Below are 18,329 nucleotides of genomic sequence, written 5' to 3'. Positions count from 1 at the left end.
GTGCCGTTCACTTGCTGGTGTGAGATGGTGTGAGCGATGTGGCTCACCACGGGCTGGCTGACGGCCACGGGCTGGGGGTAGATGGGCAGCTGTGGGCCCAGATGGGCCATGTGGTTGATGGTGGCCGGGTGCACAGTGATGTGGCCGATGGGCTGAGCAGCAGTGGTGAGTTGCACAGGGCTGGATGTGGAAGGTGCAATGTGAGCAATGTGCTTGGTCTGTGGCCCCTGAATGACGTGGTTGACAGTCTGGATGACCGAGGCATGGGTGGTGGCCGTGTGGGCGATAACAGTCGATTGCACGGTCGAGGCCGCCACGATGTGAGTCTGTGCAGGGACGATCGCCTGCGGCGGGACCAGTGCCTGTGTCTGCAGGGAGGGCTGGGCGTGGGGCTTCTGCTGGATGGACACGTGTGGGGGCAGGACCGTGGGCAGCGGGGGAGCAGCACTGGGGGGGACGGCTTTCAGCAGCTCTGGGTGCTGGCGCTGGGTGAGTTTTGGTAATGAGTTCACTGGCCTGTCATCTTCCATATCTTCATCCATGTTGTCTTCACCCTCTGGAAAATACGAAAGGAAGAAACTCCCATAACAACGCAAGCAGAGCATGAACTGGACCAACGAGCTTCCCTAGAAGGCAGTATCAGCAGAAGAGATGTACAGGAGGCGTCACTGAGCTACAGGCTGGTGGCACGATGGCACGGTATGGTATGGCATGGCACAGCCCACTCCTCACTGCCTGTGGGCCAAGGACCAGGCAAGTATGACAGCTCAAAAACCCAGCTAGAGCAGGGTGCTCCCAAAAGGCTGAGAGGTCTCACTGGGCAGGCAAGGGGAGCACCATGAGCAGAGGCTGACAGAAAGCACCTGGCTGAGCTGTCTGGGCTGAAGCGGGCTCCTTCTGGAGGAGGAACAGGGTTTTCTTTCCTGGCCAGTTGTTCCACTGATCGGCACCACTCCTTCTGCTCCCAGAGCAGGAAGGAAATTGCCATGAAGAAACACGGCAGCAAGTCTCTCATCTGGTTCTGGAAAATGGACTCTTGTCTAGTCCAGGAACTAAGTAAGCACAAAACAGGAACATACTAGCCCTGAGATCAGGAAGACAAGCCTGGCACCCTGCACTGCCTGTTCTAGTGCCAGCCATGCAGCAAAGAATAAAAATCTCAGGAGACAGAAGCAGCAGGAACACCAGGAAGCCACTTCCCCTTCCCAAGCTCTGGGAAGCAGCAGCTTGATGTATTCACTTTCAGCAGAGACCACTGAAGAGGGAACAGCTGGCACTTGTAAGGACAAAGCACTGGGACTCCCAACTTCCTTCAGACTACACCTGGAGCCTGCTCCTACCATCAGAGGTGACGAGCCTGAAAAAACTCAGGTCTTCCCTTCCCAGAACCTGCCATATCATCTGCCTGGCATGCCAAGAGCAAATGCTGACTTGAAGGAACTGCTGTGAATGCTTTTGCACTGCTACAGCCTCTGTGTCTCTGGAAAGCTCTATATCCACAGACTGCCTACTCTTCCTGCTGCATATCCCTGGCATGGAGAGAAGCATGCATTCTCCTATCTCACAGAAACTTCTCACTGGAACCACATGTCAGATATCCATTAGTGTCATTTCATCTTCACTGTGAATCCTCCTCACGCAATGTGAAGGCTCATCAAGTTGTCCAAATGCTCTGGTGATCCTCCCTGTACCAAATCCTTCTTCTGTATGTGCTGAACACCCTCCCATATCCACACAAATACACCAGGATGCCCACTTCTAATGAGCAGGGCTGCAGAACTGTGCAAGCAAAGAGCTAAGTTTGGAAAGCAGGGATTTATCTCCACAATCAGGTCAGATGTGCATACCTGCACGTTTTATCTACCTGACACCGATGCACAAGTTTCAGTTTACTTCACATGAGCCGCCGTGTGTTGTTAGCAACATCAATCATTACAAAAACTCCAAAACCTTTTACTTTATTCTGAATGCAAAGAAACCCTGATGCTGCTAAATGAAGATCCCCACCACTCCATGTAACTGTGTCAATGACATTCCAATATAATAACGAGAAAAAGAGAACAATTGTGGGTACCTGATGCTGTCGAGGTAGATGCCTGGTCATCCTCTGGCTGAACTGTCTGTCGAATAATTCTGTCAATCTCCAAAACATCCATCCACTGGCTCAGCTCGTTCTTCAGTTCTGCCAGCCGCTGCTGCGTAGCGATCTTCTCCCTCGCCAGCCGCTCCATCTCATGTTCGTATTCTTTTTCCTTCCTCTTTAAAGTCTGAAGTCGAAGGAAAGAAAAAGAAATATAATGAGAACAAAGACAAGAATAACCTACACTAATCTGGTCACTCCCATGTTCACAGCGCATTATTTTATATTGCCAGTTATGCTGGTGTAAAACATGCTCAGGTATACTTACACCTGCCAAATGCAGGCAGAAAGGGAAGGACAAGAGCTGGCACATAAAGCATTGCTCTAGTTGAACATCTGCTTTCTGAGGGAAAACTGGTAAGCCCCCAAAATGGAAATGCTTAGAAGGAAAAAAAAAGCCTAAGTACTGATGAGCTTCTGAGCAAGAGCTTCTGACCTAGAGGAGATGGTGGACGGTAGAACCAACAAGCCCCTGCATCATGGGGAAATCCTGAGGTCAAACAGGAAGGAAGGGTGTTTGCTGTCCTCTCCTGCTAATGCTCCCTTGGTGCTGGGAACCACCACATCCATTGGTAAGGTCAGGGGAGCTGCTGCATCAGTCAGCACAATACAGAGGAATGATCCACACTGCCCAGCACTACTGCTGGGAAATACAAACCACACTCCTCAAGGGGGAACGACTATTCCAAGGCCTGTTCTATGAGTTTTTACATCAGTGTAGCACTGCACAGTCAGAGACCTGGTCCCTCAGCCCAGGGCCACACTGACTATATGCATAAGAGACAAAATTAGGTGAAATCTGTAAAACCATGTACAGACTCTCCATTTTCTGAAGTTTCAACACTGGGGATTTAAATCCCACACACACTTCTGAAAATACCAGCCACACAGAGCCCACATGGATGCTCCTGTTCCCTCACTGCTGGCAAGCACTGAGCTCAAAAGCAAATCCCACACCTGGCAGAGGACCAGGCTCATGGTCTTCTTAACACATCTCTTTAATTCTCTCTCAGGTTCTCCAGGATGAGTACAATCAGAGCCTGACCTCATGCCTTTCAATCGTTCTGCTGGTGTTGTAGCTCACAGGTTTGCTGGGAAGGACCTTAAAAGCCTGTTCAGCCAGCCTTTAATGCAGCCTAAGGCAACGCAGATTAGGGCAGCTCCTGCTGCTACCTTTGTCCCAGTAACAGCAATAAAGGAAGTATTTTTAAAAGAGCCAAACAATGTGTGTTAGCAGGGCACAACCACTGCAGGTGTGTCAATGGAGACAGCTCCTCTCCCTCCAGATCAGCTAAAAGCTCCTCAAAACGGAGGGTTTTCAGGCAAAGGGGGCAGTTCTTTCTCTCCTGTTGCTTTTCAAGCCAAACCAGGCAGCAGAGAGACCAACACCATGTCCTGGGCAAGCCCAGCAGCCCACTGCAGGGAAGTAGCCATGGGGACAGCCAGAAAGGAACGATGGGGACTCCTGGAATCCTGGCTCTGCACCAGGCCTGACCTGTAGCCCAGAGATTCCCATGTGGCTGAGGCCCAAATCCACAGGCTAGTTTTAAGGTCTGTTTCCTGTCAAGTGCAGCCAAAGCATTTTGCCTGACCCAGAAAAGTCATGTGCTGTCTGTGCTCTGATTGCCTTGCAAAGGGGTGTGGGTGAGACAGGGAGCGATGGAGGAGAAGGGGATGAGGAAGGTGCACGCTCCTGGATCAGGCTTAAACACGCAAGACTTGCATGCAACTTGTCTGAACGTCTTCCCCTCACTATGTCATCAGGAAAGAGGCAAGTAGAAGAAAGGCTGAGGCTAAATCTGCTGTGCAAACCTGAGCCCAGTCCCTCTCTGCAGCATCTCCCCAAAGCTGCTCTCCACGCAGGGCACGAGAGGACAGGAGAGGAGCAGGCAGAAATCCCCGCAGCCGCCTCGCACCGCAGTGGGCACAGCACACGCATATTCAAACAGATTTGGCTTCACTCCCTGCTGCCAGAGGAGACTCCCAGCACTGGGGAAAAGCACTACTACAAAGTATGAGCAGGGCAGCTGGTAATTAGTTACAAACTTTTAATTACTGGGAAGGCAGGCAAACCCTTAGCAAGCACCAGGACGAGTCTCCCAGCCAAGAGAGCCCTATGGGAGGGAGTTCACTATGTCACTCTGCAGGCACTCCACAGGCTTTGGGACGTGGCACTGCTCCAAGCCCAGCCCTGTGGGCTCTGCCTCCCTCAGCGCCAGCAGTCCCAGCTCTTGACTGGGTGCCAGCTCCCGGCAGCCCCTTGCTGGGTGTGCATCTCCTCCCAGGGCTGCGGCACGGCTGGGTGCTCTCCAAGGGGAGCTGCTGGGGAGGCTGGAGCAGCAGATGGGCTGGAGGCACCCATAATCTTTCAAAACCTATTCTGGGATGCAATTCACTGGAGATCACTTGGTAAAGACACATCTCCAGGCTGAGCTGCTCTGGCCTAATAATGAACTGGGTGGGATTAACTGGAGCCCTCTTCTCTCTCCTCTGACTCCTCTCCCAGCACTGCCCCACTCTCTGCAGGTACCCGTGGGTGCAGTCCCCCCCAGGCTCTGCAGGGACTGGGAGTGTGCCCTGCACTGGGAGCTGAGCCCGGGAGCAAGAACAGCCCCGGCCCCACTGCAGAAAGGAGCACCCATGGAGGGACAGGGAGCAGGGACCCCTGTGCCTCCGTGGCTCTCCCTGCGGGCACATGCAGCTCCTGGCACCCGCCTCCTGGCTGATTATTTTCTGCAAATCATCCTGCCCACATCAGGTGCCAGGATTTCCCGTCAGTCAACAGAAAGTCCACAGTGACAGCCAACCCTGAGTCACTGGGACTGCGGTCACTGACCTGCCCCGGCACATCAAAACCTTTAGAGACTCCCACTGATCCCCTGGATGTTCTTCTAAAACAGGAGTTTCTGTCAGCACTTTCACCATGGATCCCATGCAATACAAAACCAGACGTTTTAAAATTATATATAACCACACAGACACTTTTCCCCAAACCCAAGCCTTTGCAATTTTCCAACAGAATGGGAAGGTAATGGTAGTACTGAGAAGGGCAGAGGGGATCCTAAAACTACAAACAACACAGTAACTGAGAATTAAATTTTGATAAAAGAAATTCATACAAATGCCCAACCACCTTTCCTTTGAAATATGAAATTTGAGAAGGCAGAGGCCTGGTCAGCTGCAGGGCAGGAGTTGCCACCTGACCCACCTCCACAGCCACTGGGAAGGACCATGGCAAGGGTTCACATCTGGTGCTGGCACCTGGGAGGACAGTTAAGGTGCTTGCCAAGATCCTGAAGGACGCACACTTAACCTGGCTCATGAAATACTGATCCTGTTTCTCCACAGCAGAAAAATCACTGAAGTTACCTGCATTTCTGTTTTCCCACTTCCTCAGGGAGAGGCCAGGCTGGGCTGCCCCAGGAAGGCCAGGCATGGCCCTCGAGCTGTGTCCTGTTTGCAGAGGGCAGCCCAAAGCTGGGGATGGCCTCTCACTGAGGCCACCCCATGCCAGACTGCTTTTTGCAAGCACCAGGCTCCAGCACAGAGCCTGCCTCTTACGTCTGCATCTCCATCATTGCAGCATTTCTTTTTTTTCCTGTTAAGCAATTGGGAACCCTGGTTGCCCAGGCAACTATTACACTGCAGTGTGAGGAACCTACAGAAGCTATGACTTTAGAACTCTTTTATTTTTCACACTTAAAAAAAAATCCACATGATCATCACTTAAAAGAGTAGGCCCTGGCCATGCCATGGGGGAAGGGGAAGCTGAGCTACCCCAGGAAGAAATAATGGATTTCCTCATACTCTTGTGAATCCATCTATGGCTTTTGATGCTTGGTAAATTTTGCAAATCAACTGCTGGCTCTGGTGAAAGCAGATGATGTTCCTCTCTCAACACTCTCAGTTCTGCTGAGCTGAAGCTGAGTGAGCCCTCTGGAGCAGAGCAAGAGCCTGACCCTCCCCTGGCAGGCAGCACTGCACGGGCACAGCAGGGGCTGCTCCATGAGCAGGTGGAAGCTGTGACAAGGACACAAGGGCAGTGGTGAGTCCCTTCATCTTTTATTTAAACACCAGCAACCAAATTAAAATCCACATGTGGGTTTGCTTTTGCTCCCCTAGAGTATCTGATTCTCCTCCTGTACCTGTCAGCTCCTTGGCAGCCTTTATGCACCTGGATTATTGAAGCGAGACCAGATGACTGCAGTGACAGCAAAGGCCTGACACAATTCCAGTGGTAACTATTCCCCACTTTGTGCCCACTATCCTGGCTGGTTTGGAGCCACTCTTTGGTCCTTGTGTGCATCTCCCTGTCATCATTTGGTAAACAAACCATACACCAACAGTCATTTGTCACTGCAAAGAATTTTCCATTTTATAGCCGTCTGTAATTAAATTGCTCATTCTCCTGTCAAGACAGAAATAATGCCCCCAACGCCTTCCCTGCACCTGCCTCAGGAATGCTGCTGGCCCTGTGGCTGGCATTGGAGAGGTTTAAAAGGCCTTATTACACAGCTCCCCTCATAAACATTTTATTAGCCGTTTAAAAACACACTTTCAATTATGAGTTTTCCAAAGCATATTTCAGCTCTTTTCTTCTGTAACATTTGCTGATTGAAAATACCTCATCAATAAGCAATCAGGAGAGTGATTTGCAATTTTGAGCCAGATAATCTTTAACTCTCTGCTCCAGGGATCACAGCTGGTGCCAGAGAAAGGGACATGCTGAGCCAGGGGGGTCCTCAGCTGCCACTGACCTGCAGGACCTCCAGCACAGTACCAGACCAGACCAGCTGGTCAGGCTCTCCACTGCTGCACAGAGCTTTGATTCCTATATGTAATGGAAAAAACCCCACATCCTAAGGATCTTATTCTTGCTGGGACTGCCATGGTGTAGGAGATTCACAGCAGGAGCAAAAATCCACCAGCCTGACTCCAAAAATGTTCCAACCAGAACCAGAGAGATGCTGGGGAACAAGCTGTCCCCACACAGTCCCAAATGGAACCCAAACAGCCCCAGCTGCCGAAACTCCGCTGGCCAAGGCACTCACCTGTAGGATCTGGGGATTTTCCATCACTCCTATCAACTCTGGGCATCCCTGATTCGAATGGTGCTAAATTGTCTATGTTGCTCAGCTGCCACAAGCAGTTTGTTCACGGCACAGCACTGACACCGAGCGCTCACCCCAAGCCCACCCGGCCTGCTGCCAAGGAGCAGAGCCTGCAGGGCTGGCAAGGCGAGGAGCCAGCTCCCCCAGCACCGGGCCAGCGTCCCCAGCCTCTGCAGCCACCCCCTGCACCCTCCAAGGTGACAGCACCTGCCAGACCCCATCCCTGCCCCGCCGATGCCAGCCAGCCCCTGTCTGCAAGAAGCGGCCGTGTGTGAACCCCGGCTGGTTGCCACGGGAACCAAAGCCATGGTTTCCATGGTAACTGCTTCATTCTGCCGGCTCTCGGAGATGATATCCCACCGTGATGCCGGATGTGCTGGCCTGGTACCACTACAGCAAAATACAGGTGGGGCACCAGGGCACCAGCACAGAGCACGTCAGCACCGCGCTGCAGCCAGCCGGGCACTGCCACCACCCACAGCCACACCTCAGTGCAGGCCGTGCCTCAGGAGCCCCCACTCAGCGCAGGACCACAGTCCTGCTTTCCCCAAACACAAGCTAAAATCACAAGGGGCCTGACCCAAAGCCCTGAGATGCTAACAGACCATGCTCAGCACCGGGAGAGCGGGGTGAGGGTCTCACTGTGACCGGTCCCCAGGGGACTGCGTGCAAATGGGAGCAGCCACAGGACAAGGACTTCAGGCTCCCAGGGCTCGTGCCCCAGCTTCAGCCTCTCAAGATCTCAAACTTCACACCAGGAGCTAAACCAAAGTAAAGCCTGCAGGGTGAAGCAGAGACTGTCCCCGGCTCCCTGTGAGTGTGAGCCCTGCACCGACAGCCAGGCCGTGGGTGTTTGCCAGCAGCCTCGTGACCCAGCACTCCCAGTGCCCGAGCCCGGGACGAGGACAGCAGCCAAGGAGTGCTGCTGTGTCCCAGGAGGTGACCTCGGCCCCATGAGCACAGGGACTCAAGGCAAGGAGCCCATCCTCACTGCACAGGCTGCACCCACTTTTCAGCAGGTCCCAGCAGGGTGGGCACCACCCACCACTGCTCAACCTGGCTGCAGGGGTAGGGATGAACTTCTAGACAGAAATACTTCCCAGAACAGGAAATATGCCTGGAGCAATCACGGAAAACGAGAACATGCACTGGTATTTACATTTACCATTTCACACTGATAACTGCATTTCAGGCTCCTGATAAAAAAAGACATCAGGCCTTAATCTGTGATCAAAACTAGGGCTGAACGTGGCTGTTTGCACCGACCTGTCAGAGTCAGGAATGATTCAAATCAGGAAGACAAAAAAGAAAATTCAGAAGAAAATAAACAACAAACAAACCACCAAAAAAAAACCCCAAAAAGCAAAACAAAAAGGCGGCAACCAACTGGAACCCACAGTACAACAAAGCAAGGAAAAGCAGAGCCATCCCCAGGCCAGTCACTGGCCCCGTGCTGGCTGTCACCAGGTAAGCAGATGTGGTTTCATTCCTTGATATGACTCCCAAGGACACAAGAAGCTCAATTTTACAATAACTGAAGTATGACTTGCAATCACTTGGTGTTTAGTTTGGCCATGTCTTTTGCTTTTCCTATTTTTATTTTTTAACCAGTCTCTGTTGTTGAGGAAACAAATGAGGTATTTCTAATGATTCCAGTGGGTTCCAGCAGCCCCAAAGACTCTGAAATACCATGGTGTGTTTGTTACTTAGAAAATGATCCCCCAAAAAATTAAAATAACTTGAGAAATTAAAACTTGATAATTTTAAATTTCAAATTAATTCTGCAGCACTTACATTCTAAAAAAATTGAAATGAAAAAGAATTGTGGGAAATATGCTTTTGAGATTAAGTGTCATCACTTTCTGCAAACCGAAATGAAGCATGCTGCATCTCAAGAAGGGATTATTATTATTAATAACACGACTGCTGGATGCAGGACCCCAAAGCTCTTCCCAAGCCTTTGTGATGACACATGGACAGCAGCTCCAGAGGGCAACAGGCAGGTTTATGCCTTGGAGGCACAGCCAGAGCTGTCTGCCAGGGATGAGGAGGAGACTTCTGAGCAGACACTTTGTCCCTACATCCACTTGCTGCAGTGCTTCTGTATTTTCCTTGCAGGCAGATCTGAGCAGCTGCTGCAGGAGCCAAGGCAGAGTTTTGGATGGGTCCTGGGCGCAGCCCTCCCTTTGTTCCTGTTACTACACCTTAGCTCAGCCTACAGGCACACGGCACAGGTAAGCTGCACACCTGAAGGGACCCTGTCCAGGGAGCAGGGAAGTGAGGGCTTCTCCTGGGAGAGGACACCTCCCAGAACACAGTTCTGGCAGTGATGCTGGTGCCAGGAGCCGAGGGCTCTGACAGCAGCACTCCCCCACAGCACGGCAGCAGGTCCGAGGCCCGGTGACTCAGAGATGTGCCATCCTCCGCACCACCTCTCCTTCCTGTTTCCCCATGCACCTAAGGAGGTCAGTGCCACTTACTCACACCCCAGCAGCTCCACCCACGGCCCACAGAGCAGATCTGGGTCACCAGAGGATTGCTCTCCGTCCTTCTCCCTCGCTGGCACGGCCACGGTGGCAGTGGGGGGACACAAACCCAGCTGTTAAAGGCAAACCCACTCCAGCACCTGCATGAGGCCATGAGGCAGAGCTGTGCCTGGGTGCAAACCTCTGTCTGTGCAGGAGAGCTGGGGCTGCCCTGCTGCTGGCACAGGTGCCCTCTGTGCCATGGCACCCCCACTGCCCCTGCTGCTCTCACTGCAGCTCCTCTGCTGGGCTGAGGGGCTGCCTTTGCTTTGTTTCAAAGGCAGGCGACTCCTGCAATGTCACACATAAAATAGAGCCCATGCAACCACGCTGTAATTATCACTACTCTCGTTAGGGCCCACGCGCTGTCTCCCCTCCCATGCCAGCTCCCACAGCAGGTGGCAACCAGAACAAGCAACAGCCCCCAAACACACCAGCTACCATGCAGCAGCAGTCCCAAACCCTGTGCTGCAATCCCCTTACAGGCTGGTTTGGTTTTTACAACCCCGAGTGCTTCTTCAAACTACTATTTAAATGACAGCAGTGGAACAGGTGTGGATTCTCTGACAATTACAAACACACTGACAGGTTTATAATTCCATTCACCCTTTCCAAATTCTCATGTACAAGTAATGAGTGAGATACTTTAAAAAAAAATCACTATCCCTCTTGGCAATGTTTAAGAAACAGCTCCAATTACTCAACAAGTTCCAAATGCTGGACATTTTTAATCACTATTACAGGACATGTTTTGTGGCCAATCCTGCAAATAAAAATGCCCTGATGGCTCCCTGGATGAGCCTCCCTGCAGACAGGTCCTGCTGCAGCTGGAGGAACAGCAGGGAATTAAACAGTGGGTTTTTTTAAGGTCTTATTTCTTCTCATCACTTTCTGAAATCTACAGATGACACCACATTGCATGACCATAGCCTATGGATGCTGGAGGCCTTCATTACTGACACTGAGATTCAGGCTAATTAGACAAGATAGAATCAGTGGATCAGGTCAGGTAAACACCATGAAGCAGCACAGCTTGGCATCTGAATGCTGCTCACGTGAGGGAGGCATGGCAGGTACTGATGGACCCCACTCTTACTAGACAAGTTTTACAGAAGATGAGTCTACTCACCTCATAGCTGGCACAGAATAAAAAATAACAGTTACAGCCATCCTCGTCAAGGTGGGGAACTTAACAGGATTCAGCAGCACGGTTTGGTTTATGCATTTTGATCAATAATCCAGTCACAACAGTGCCTGAATGTAAAGGAGTTCTGGTCTTTAATCACAACCATTGTCAGACCTGTGGTTTGTGTCTGCAGGCCAGCACCTCCCTGCACCAGATCTGGCATGGCTGCAGGGCCCTCTGCACCCATCAACACCCAAATCAAGCACTGCTATGGCACCCAAAAATCCACTGGTCTTGTTCTGGGTCTCTACACAGACAGGGATGAATGACTGTGCTCAGGCACCAGCAAAGTGACCAATAAATAAAACAAACTAGAAGACAAAGATGCTGTGAATCTTAAAAGGAAAATTTAACCAATGTAAAACCAGTATCTGGTCGATTCACATGTCCACAAGACCAGCTCAAAAAGGGCTTCACGAAGGATTTTTACATGCACTACTTAGGCATCCTTGGATAGTACTCTGGATTCATTCTACCCCGAAGGGAGCCAAATCTGTTGATTACTGTTGGCAAGAACAGGAAACTGTATCATTTTTAGGGGCACAACTGTTACTGCAGGCAGTTTGAGAAGCCAAGGGAGATGACGTGAGGATAAACAACTTCAACATCATAAATGATTAGCAACACTAGCGAGCACAGGTAAGTCATAAGGAAATTTCACCCCTCTTGCCCTTTCCCAAGGTAATAATGACAAACTGGCCATACTATAAATCCTTAGTTCACTACAGCTACGTTTTGTCTCTAACACTACAAGCAGGGTTGCCAGAGGAATTCTGTGAATCAGTAAGCAAAGTCTATTTCAGAAACAGAGCCAGAACTGCTCGGCAGGACCAGGTCCATCTGTCACCACAGCAGCTCCCAGTGCCTCTGCCACACCCGAGCAGCATGTGCAGGGGCTGGGATCAGTGCCTTGCTTCCACACCTTCCAAAGACTTTTGCTCTTTGCATTTTGTATGCCCTGGGAAGCTCAGCTGCATCTCAGACTTTGCAAGCACCTTGTTATTTAGCCAGTGTTTCAGCTGTACTGGGGAAACTGGCCAACAAGCAGGACCTGCAGCACAACCGAAGACTGATGGGTTGGTCTGGGCTGTGTGCCAGTTGTCCCAGTGTCACCTGGTGAGCAAATCACCTGGATGTCATCTGACACTAAATGTACAGTAGAAAATAACCCCCAAAACTGGAGGATGCTCAGGTGCCACAGTGACAGGCACAGTTTGAGAACACAGAGTAGCAGTCTGGCTTAAGGGCTTCAGTTAGCTTCCAAAGATGATTCCATTTCCTAGGGGAAGGAATCCTCCTGAGAGGGCCAAAGCCAGCCCAGCTGCACGGGCTGTGAGCCATGTCTGACATGTACCAGGCTGGGCACACCCCGCTGCCCTCCTGGCATGGGCACAGCCAGAGGGGCTCCGGGGAGGACAGGCCTGTCCTCTGCTGGGGACACTGCTCAGGACAGGCAGGGCACAGGGCTCTGCTCTCTGCTCTGCTGGGGACACTGCTCAGGACACAGCCAGGGCACAGGGCTCTGCTCTCTCCTCTGCTGGGGACACTGCTCAGGACAGGCAGGGCACAGGGCTCTGCTCTCTGCTCTGCTGGGGACACTGCTCAGGACACAGCCAGGGCACAGGGCTCTGCTCTCTCAAAGCAAACAGCACTTTATTCTCACTGTGGTTTTTTCCACATCGCTCCATGCATCTTACAAACTTCCCAGAGGTCTCCTGCACTTCCACTCAGGTTGTGCAGGCAGCAAAGTGAAGACCAAGAGCCGAGGTGGCCCATGTAAAACAGACTTGGCTGCAGCTGTGTGCCAGGGTCTGGAGCCCACCGTGCTGCTGGACCCACGGGACACCCTCCTCAGCTGAGAGCTGTAGCACAACAGCCCACACTGCCTCAGGCTGAATCACCAGCTAAAGGGATTATTAACTTCCAGCTGTGTTGGGCCCCATTTCCTTTGTGCAACAGCGTGCCTAATTGCAAATTCTAATTTACTGTAGCAGAGCACAAGCCCAGGTCCAAGGATAAATTAAAATGACGGCTCTATGGGAAGTTCAGAATTTAACTTTCTAACTTATCTGATTTGATGCAGATACAAATATTTAAATCCAGCCAAGGAAACAAACAGTCTGTTTCTAAGAAGTTCCAGCTGGGAAGGGGGGAAGGAAGGATTCTGTAGGAAGAGAGGCTGCAACAATCAGTGTACTGTCACAGTGTCTGCAGGAGCAGAACAGCCGCCGTGCAGCTTTGGCTGGTGCTGTGCTCCTCCCCTGTGAGACTCATTTGGGTTTGAGTTTCCTGAGCTATTTTTTTCCCTTTAGTGAAAAACTACTTTGCTACCCTGAGAGTAAGAGCTTTTACTTTTAAATCTCCTTTGTACAATTGCCCTGTTCTCTTTTCAAGGGAAACACTGAGCCTGTGAGTGAAACACATGGAGCCTGGCACATGACTGGTGGCCATCCCCACACTGATAGATGTTAGTTCTGTTGAAAGAGATCAAACCTGAATTCAAACTGCAGTAAAAAAAAATTTAAAAGACAACTTTTGTTTCTGAATGCTGCAATTTCAAATCAGATTTCTAGTAATCTGGGTTTTTAGCACAATTGAATCCTGTGACTGAATCACAGACCCACGGCTTAGGTGCTGCCAAGGAAAACAGCGCTCGGGATACTCCCTGAGCAGCTGCCAGAGAGGATGAGGAGGAGAAGGCGATGCAGTGAGGAGGTTACACAACGTTACACAACGTCACTGCCCGTGGGCAGCCAGCCAGCCCTGCCTGGTCAGTGCCAGCTCACACCACACCAGCAGGGCCTTGTGCTCGCCATGTGCTCCCCACACACGTGGAGGCGGACGCTGGTTCGGCCCCAGGGCACCGTGACCTTCCCTGCCACGCCGGGAGAGCACCCGGCTGCGGGAGCACCCGGCTGACCGACGGACAGCCACGGACAGACTGCACACCGACCGACAGACAGACTGCACACTGACCAACTGCACACCGACCGACAGACAGACTGCACACCGACCGACAGACAGACTGCACACCGACCGACAGACAGACTGCACTGACCAACTGCACACCGACCGACGGACAGCCACGGACAGACTGCACACTGACCGACAGACAGACTGCACACCGACCGACGGACAGCCACAGACAGCCAGTCCCAGCCCACCACTGCGTACCCCAGACTGGCCGCCAGAGAGGTTCCTCCTGCAAACTACAACATCAGCCTGCCAAAACCCAAAGAAAGGCTCAGATCTCTAAAGCCCATTAGGCCTCGGTACAACCACACCCCCAAAAACCACTTTTTTGAGCAACACAGAGAGTGGCTGGGTACAGTCAGAATTTGCCCCAGCCAAAGTCTCTCTGAGGGAAGTTGTTGGTGAAAACTAAGAGGAGGGCTGAACTGATTTAATTCTGAGGCATTACTGACTCTCCAAAGCAAAGCTGAAGTGAATAATCAATTCTGAACACCAGAGGGAAATGGTGTTTGAGAGTGGCTGAGGAAAAATGGAAACAAAGTGAGATTACATTTTACTGTGGAAAAGACCATTGTGATCAATCCTCAGCACCTTTTATTCCAGTCAAAATGTACAAGGTGTACTAGGTCTCCATTTGCATTATAAATGGCAGCAACTCTTCCAGTTTCCAAATGAATTTTAACTGCCTTACATACTACTGATTTCACATTCACAGGGGACATTTACAACAATTTCTTTTGTGCTACTATTAACCACTTTCCCAAACATTAAACAAGCAAACACTAACACTTATTTCCCTCCAGCTACAAACACAACTGATTTTTACCTGTGCTCACTCCTGGTGGTGCCCCATCCACCTACATGCCTCATGCTGCAGCCTCAGATTCTAGGCTTTCCTTGCCTCCAAGCAAATGACTTGTACTCACATGTCCATCTCATCAAAATTTTGACACATACCGAATCTTTACAGAAATCTGTCTTTTGGTTAAGCAAACAGAACCCCCCCCCCAAACCATACATATTAAAATTCACCTGGGCCCAAAAGGAAACAACTGAAGTTCACTCAGCCTGGATCTCTAAGACCATGTGAATTATCTGCTCCCTGCCATCACCACTTCAGGAAAGGATGATCTGTGGTTAACCTGGAACCCCCAGAAGGGGGGTTTCTGTGCACCCCAAGTCAGCTCTGGGCTCTGCCCAGCCCCACGAGCGCTGCACGTACCTGGATGTATCGCAAGGCACTCCTGAGGACGCTGAGGTTTGAGGTCTTCTTGTCATCCACGTTGGGGATGTTGCGCTTTAATGTCTCAAAGCACTCTTTCAAATGAGCACGTCTAAAGAAAACACAGGTGGGTCGTCAGCTGCCAGGAGACACAGCAGGAACCAATTCCACGAGGGGAGAGCTTAATTGGGGCCTTAATCCAGCAAAGCACCTACACCTGTGCATAGCAGCCCCCCCAGCACAGCATGTCACAGCTGAGCCAGCTCACCCAGCAGGGACTGTGCCTGGGCTCTATCCCAGCTTTGTTAGGAACACCGTGCAGCCTTAAATAAAGTATTTCACCTCACTGTGCTGGTACTTTCACTGTCACCATACTTCCAATTTAGATAGTCAGGCTTATAAGAGTCTTGGGTCAGAAACTGATGTTTATTCTGTATTCACACTGTACACTGACCCCTCATTTGGGGTATTTTACTCTTTTTAAATCAAAAGAGAGTCACACTGTTATGCACTGTTACTGCTTTGCAGGATCAGGGTGGTTGGAATGCAATGGTGCAGTTAAACAGAACATATTGGGAAGCAAAAAATGCAGAATTAAGCTATAAGAAAGCCAAGCAATACTGCAAGATTCAGTAATAGTCACTAAGAATTTTATTCAGGTTATCTCTTTAAAAAACAAGCAAGCAAACAAACAAAAACCCGCCAAAGCCAAACAAATATTGACAGACAATAGGCCAAAAAAAGGAGGGGAATTACAATTAAAAAACCCAAACCCCTGGCTTTCTACGCACCTGTTCTTCTCCAATTTATTATGTACTTCCCTGGTCCCAACCCTGTAACCCAAACAGAACAAAGATCAGCTCAGTGTCAGGTTGAAAACTCCTGCCTTGCACCTGTGCCTGCAGCAGTGTCTGTAAGTCGAGATGCAAAAGCAGAAGTGTTCATATATCACTGGTTTAACATTAAGTACATATATATTCCTGCCTACACTGTTTCAAGATAAACTCCATAGATGCGCATCAGAGGAACCAAGCACTGTGCACACAGTGCACAGAAGATACAAACAGGTGTGATGTGTGTGTGTATATGCAGACACAGCTACTACCAACAACAGGGAAAGACACAAAGCATGGATTTTAAGTATTTGTACAGACCCAGAGAGCCCATATTCTGACCTGGTTCTGATCTATGCCTACACTCCAGTGGGACAAGGTTTGTGCAGTTCCATATTCAAGCGTATGGGATTGAGCAGACACTTCCAACTTTGGGTTTTTACTGTGCGTGAAACAACACAGCTGAGGATAAATATGGAATGAAGCAATACAGGAATTCTCCAGTCACTGCTGAAGGAAAAACCAGCGTGAGTTTCTGGTTTTGGGGTTTGAGTCCACCCACTCTCTGAATCAGAGGAATATTTTTAGGAAAAGCCAAACAAATTCATGTTATCTCAGTTTTTCAGCTCAGTTTTTCAGTGATAAGGTACATTAGCAGATGTGGAGATTTCAAGAATCTTTCATACACTGTGCAAAGTAATTATTTGCCTTTGACTGAAAATACAGGACATTGAGGTAATAATATTTAAAAAATTGTCACAAATATTTGACAGCATTTCCCCATGAAACATTTACAGGCTGAAAAGACATTTTTTCTGTGCTTATGGCAATTCTGGGGGGAGGCAGTGGTGATGCTGTGCTCCACACTGGCACCACAGCCCCCCCACCCCCCAGGGCAAAGCCCAGTCTGGCAGCACAGCAGCAGGTTGTGGGTGCACTTGCAGCCACCCCACTGCCCACAGCCCAGGCAGCCAAACTTGTGCAGCCTGCCCTGGTACCCCATGCCAGCAGAAACCTCCTCCACAGCTCCTGAACCCACACAACATCACTGATGGGCTCTCTCCATTAGTGCATAGACTGACAGACCCTTCCAGCACCAGACAGGCTCTGAAGATCTCAATCTGCTTAGAGGAACTATACTGGCAATTTACTGAAGCCTTTATCTTTACAAACTCCTATCTGCATTACTTTCACTGTTTCTATGCATTTTGGGATCTGTACATCCCAATGAACCTTTCTTCTGTCTACTATACATCTCCACCAGTCCCCATGGCATTCACACACCATCTCCAACACCACTGCCAGGAGACATCCCCCTGCTGCAGGCAGCCAGGAGAACAGAGGCCAAGGCAGCACAGCCAGGAGGGAAGATTGCACAGATCCAGGTCACTTATGCTGCAGGAAAATTGAGGGGCCAAAGGAACAGGTAAAACTGCCGCAAAGAAGGGAATGGTTTGTTCTCCCAGTCCACAAGCAGTAATACCAGACTCCCTACTGGGATACTGTGGTCTGGAAACAACCATCTACGGAGAAGGCAGGGTCTCCACCAGCCAAAGTCCTTAAGAACAAGCCAGAAAAACACTAACCTGGAGCAACATCAGAACCACAAGTCCTGTCAGAGGGTGAGGGCAGACTACATAGTCTTTAGCCCCTTCCAGCTGCAAGATTCTGAGCAAGCAGGAGGCCCTTAACACTTACAGCACTGAGAAACTGGTGATCTCTGTCCTCAGAATAACATCTCCCAGATCCCTTTCCAGTTTTCAAGAAAGCTCCCACAAGCGGCAGTGCACTTTGATTTCCCTGACCAGTACAAGCAGTGATCTTTTGCCAAACATAACACGAGATACCACTCGAGATCAGACATGCAGGGCTGGGACTTGCTTCCTAACACAGTTCTGGCCTGCAAAAAAAAATCCTTACACAGAATCTTACAGTGTGGAGTGAGGGAGGAAAATAAAAACCCGTCAAGCTAAAAATCCCTGCTCTCAGCAATTCAAAGACATTAAACATCCACAGGTCTTGGCATTTCTGATCCAACAACACTTTGCACAAGCAGGAGCCGCTCCAGAGAGATGCAGCTTTGGCTGTTCCTCCTGGACACACGGTGCACTCACCCTCCAATTCTCTTCTTGAGCTCGATGGGTTTCATGTCGTCGGCCGGCGCCAGCTTGAGGGCGCCGAGGGGCGCGGGCGCTGCCGGGTGCTGCAGGGGCTGGATGGGCTGTGGCACCACATGGTGCTGGGAGATGGCCAGCACGGGCGCCGCGTAGTGCGGCAGCTGCTTGGGGCTGCCCGAGGGCGGCGTGGCCGCCTTCCCGTCCGGCAGGTGCGGCCCCGGC

At 50.6% G+C, this 18,329-nt stretch overlaps 1 protein-coding gene across 1 annotated transcript in view; it reads right to left on the bottom strand.

Annotated features, from left to right (window-relative positions):
• The window catches only part of MNT (MAX network transcriptional repressor), a 23,089-nt gene that overhangs the window by 445 nt on the left and 4,315 nt on the right, over positions 1–18,329 (bottom strand). The window contains 6 exon segments of the mRNA XM_031059767.1: positions 5–556; positions 2,075–2,267; positions 15,158–15,269; positions 15,949–15,990; positions 18,105–18,314; positions 18,316–18,329. The exon segment at positions 18,316–18,329 is cut by the window's right edge and continues 221 nt beyond it. Coding sequence (XP_030915627.1) covers positions 5–556; positions 2,075–2,267; positions 15,158–15,269; positions 15,949–15,990; positions 18,105–18,314; positions 18,316–18,329 — 1,123 coding nt within the window.

Source organism: Geospiza fortis, unplaced genomic scaffold (assembly GCF_000277835.1).
Source record: "Geospiza fortis unplaced genomic scaffold, GeoFor_1.0 scaffold538, whole genome shotgun sequence".
In the NCBI taxonomy this organism is placed as follows: domain Eukaryota; kingdom Metazoa; phylum Chordata; class Aves; order Passeriformes; family Thraupidae; genus Geospiza; species Geospiza fortis.
Note: the sequence above shows the minus strand (reverse complement) of the source record. Positions and strands in the feature narration are given on the sequence as shown.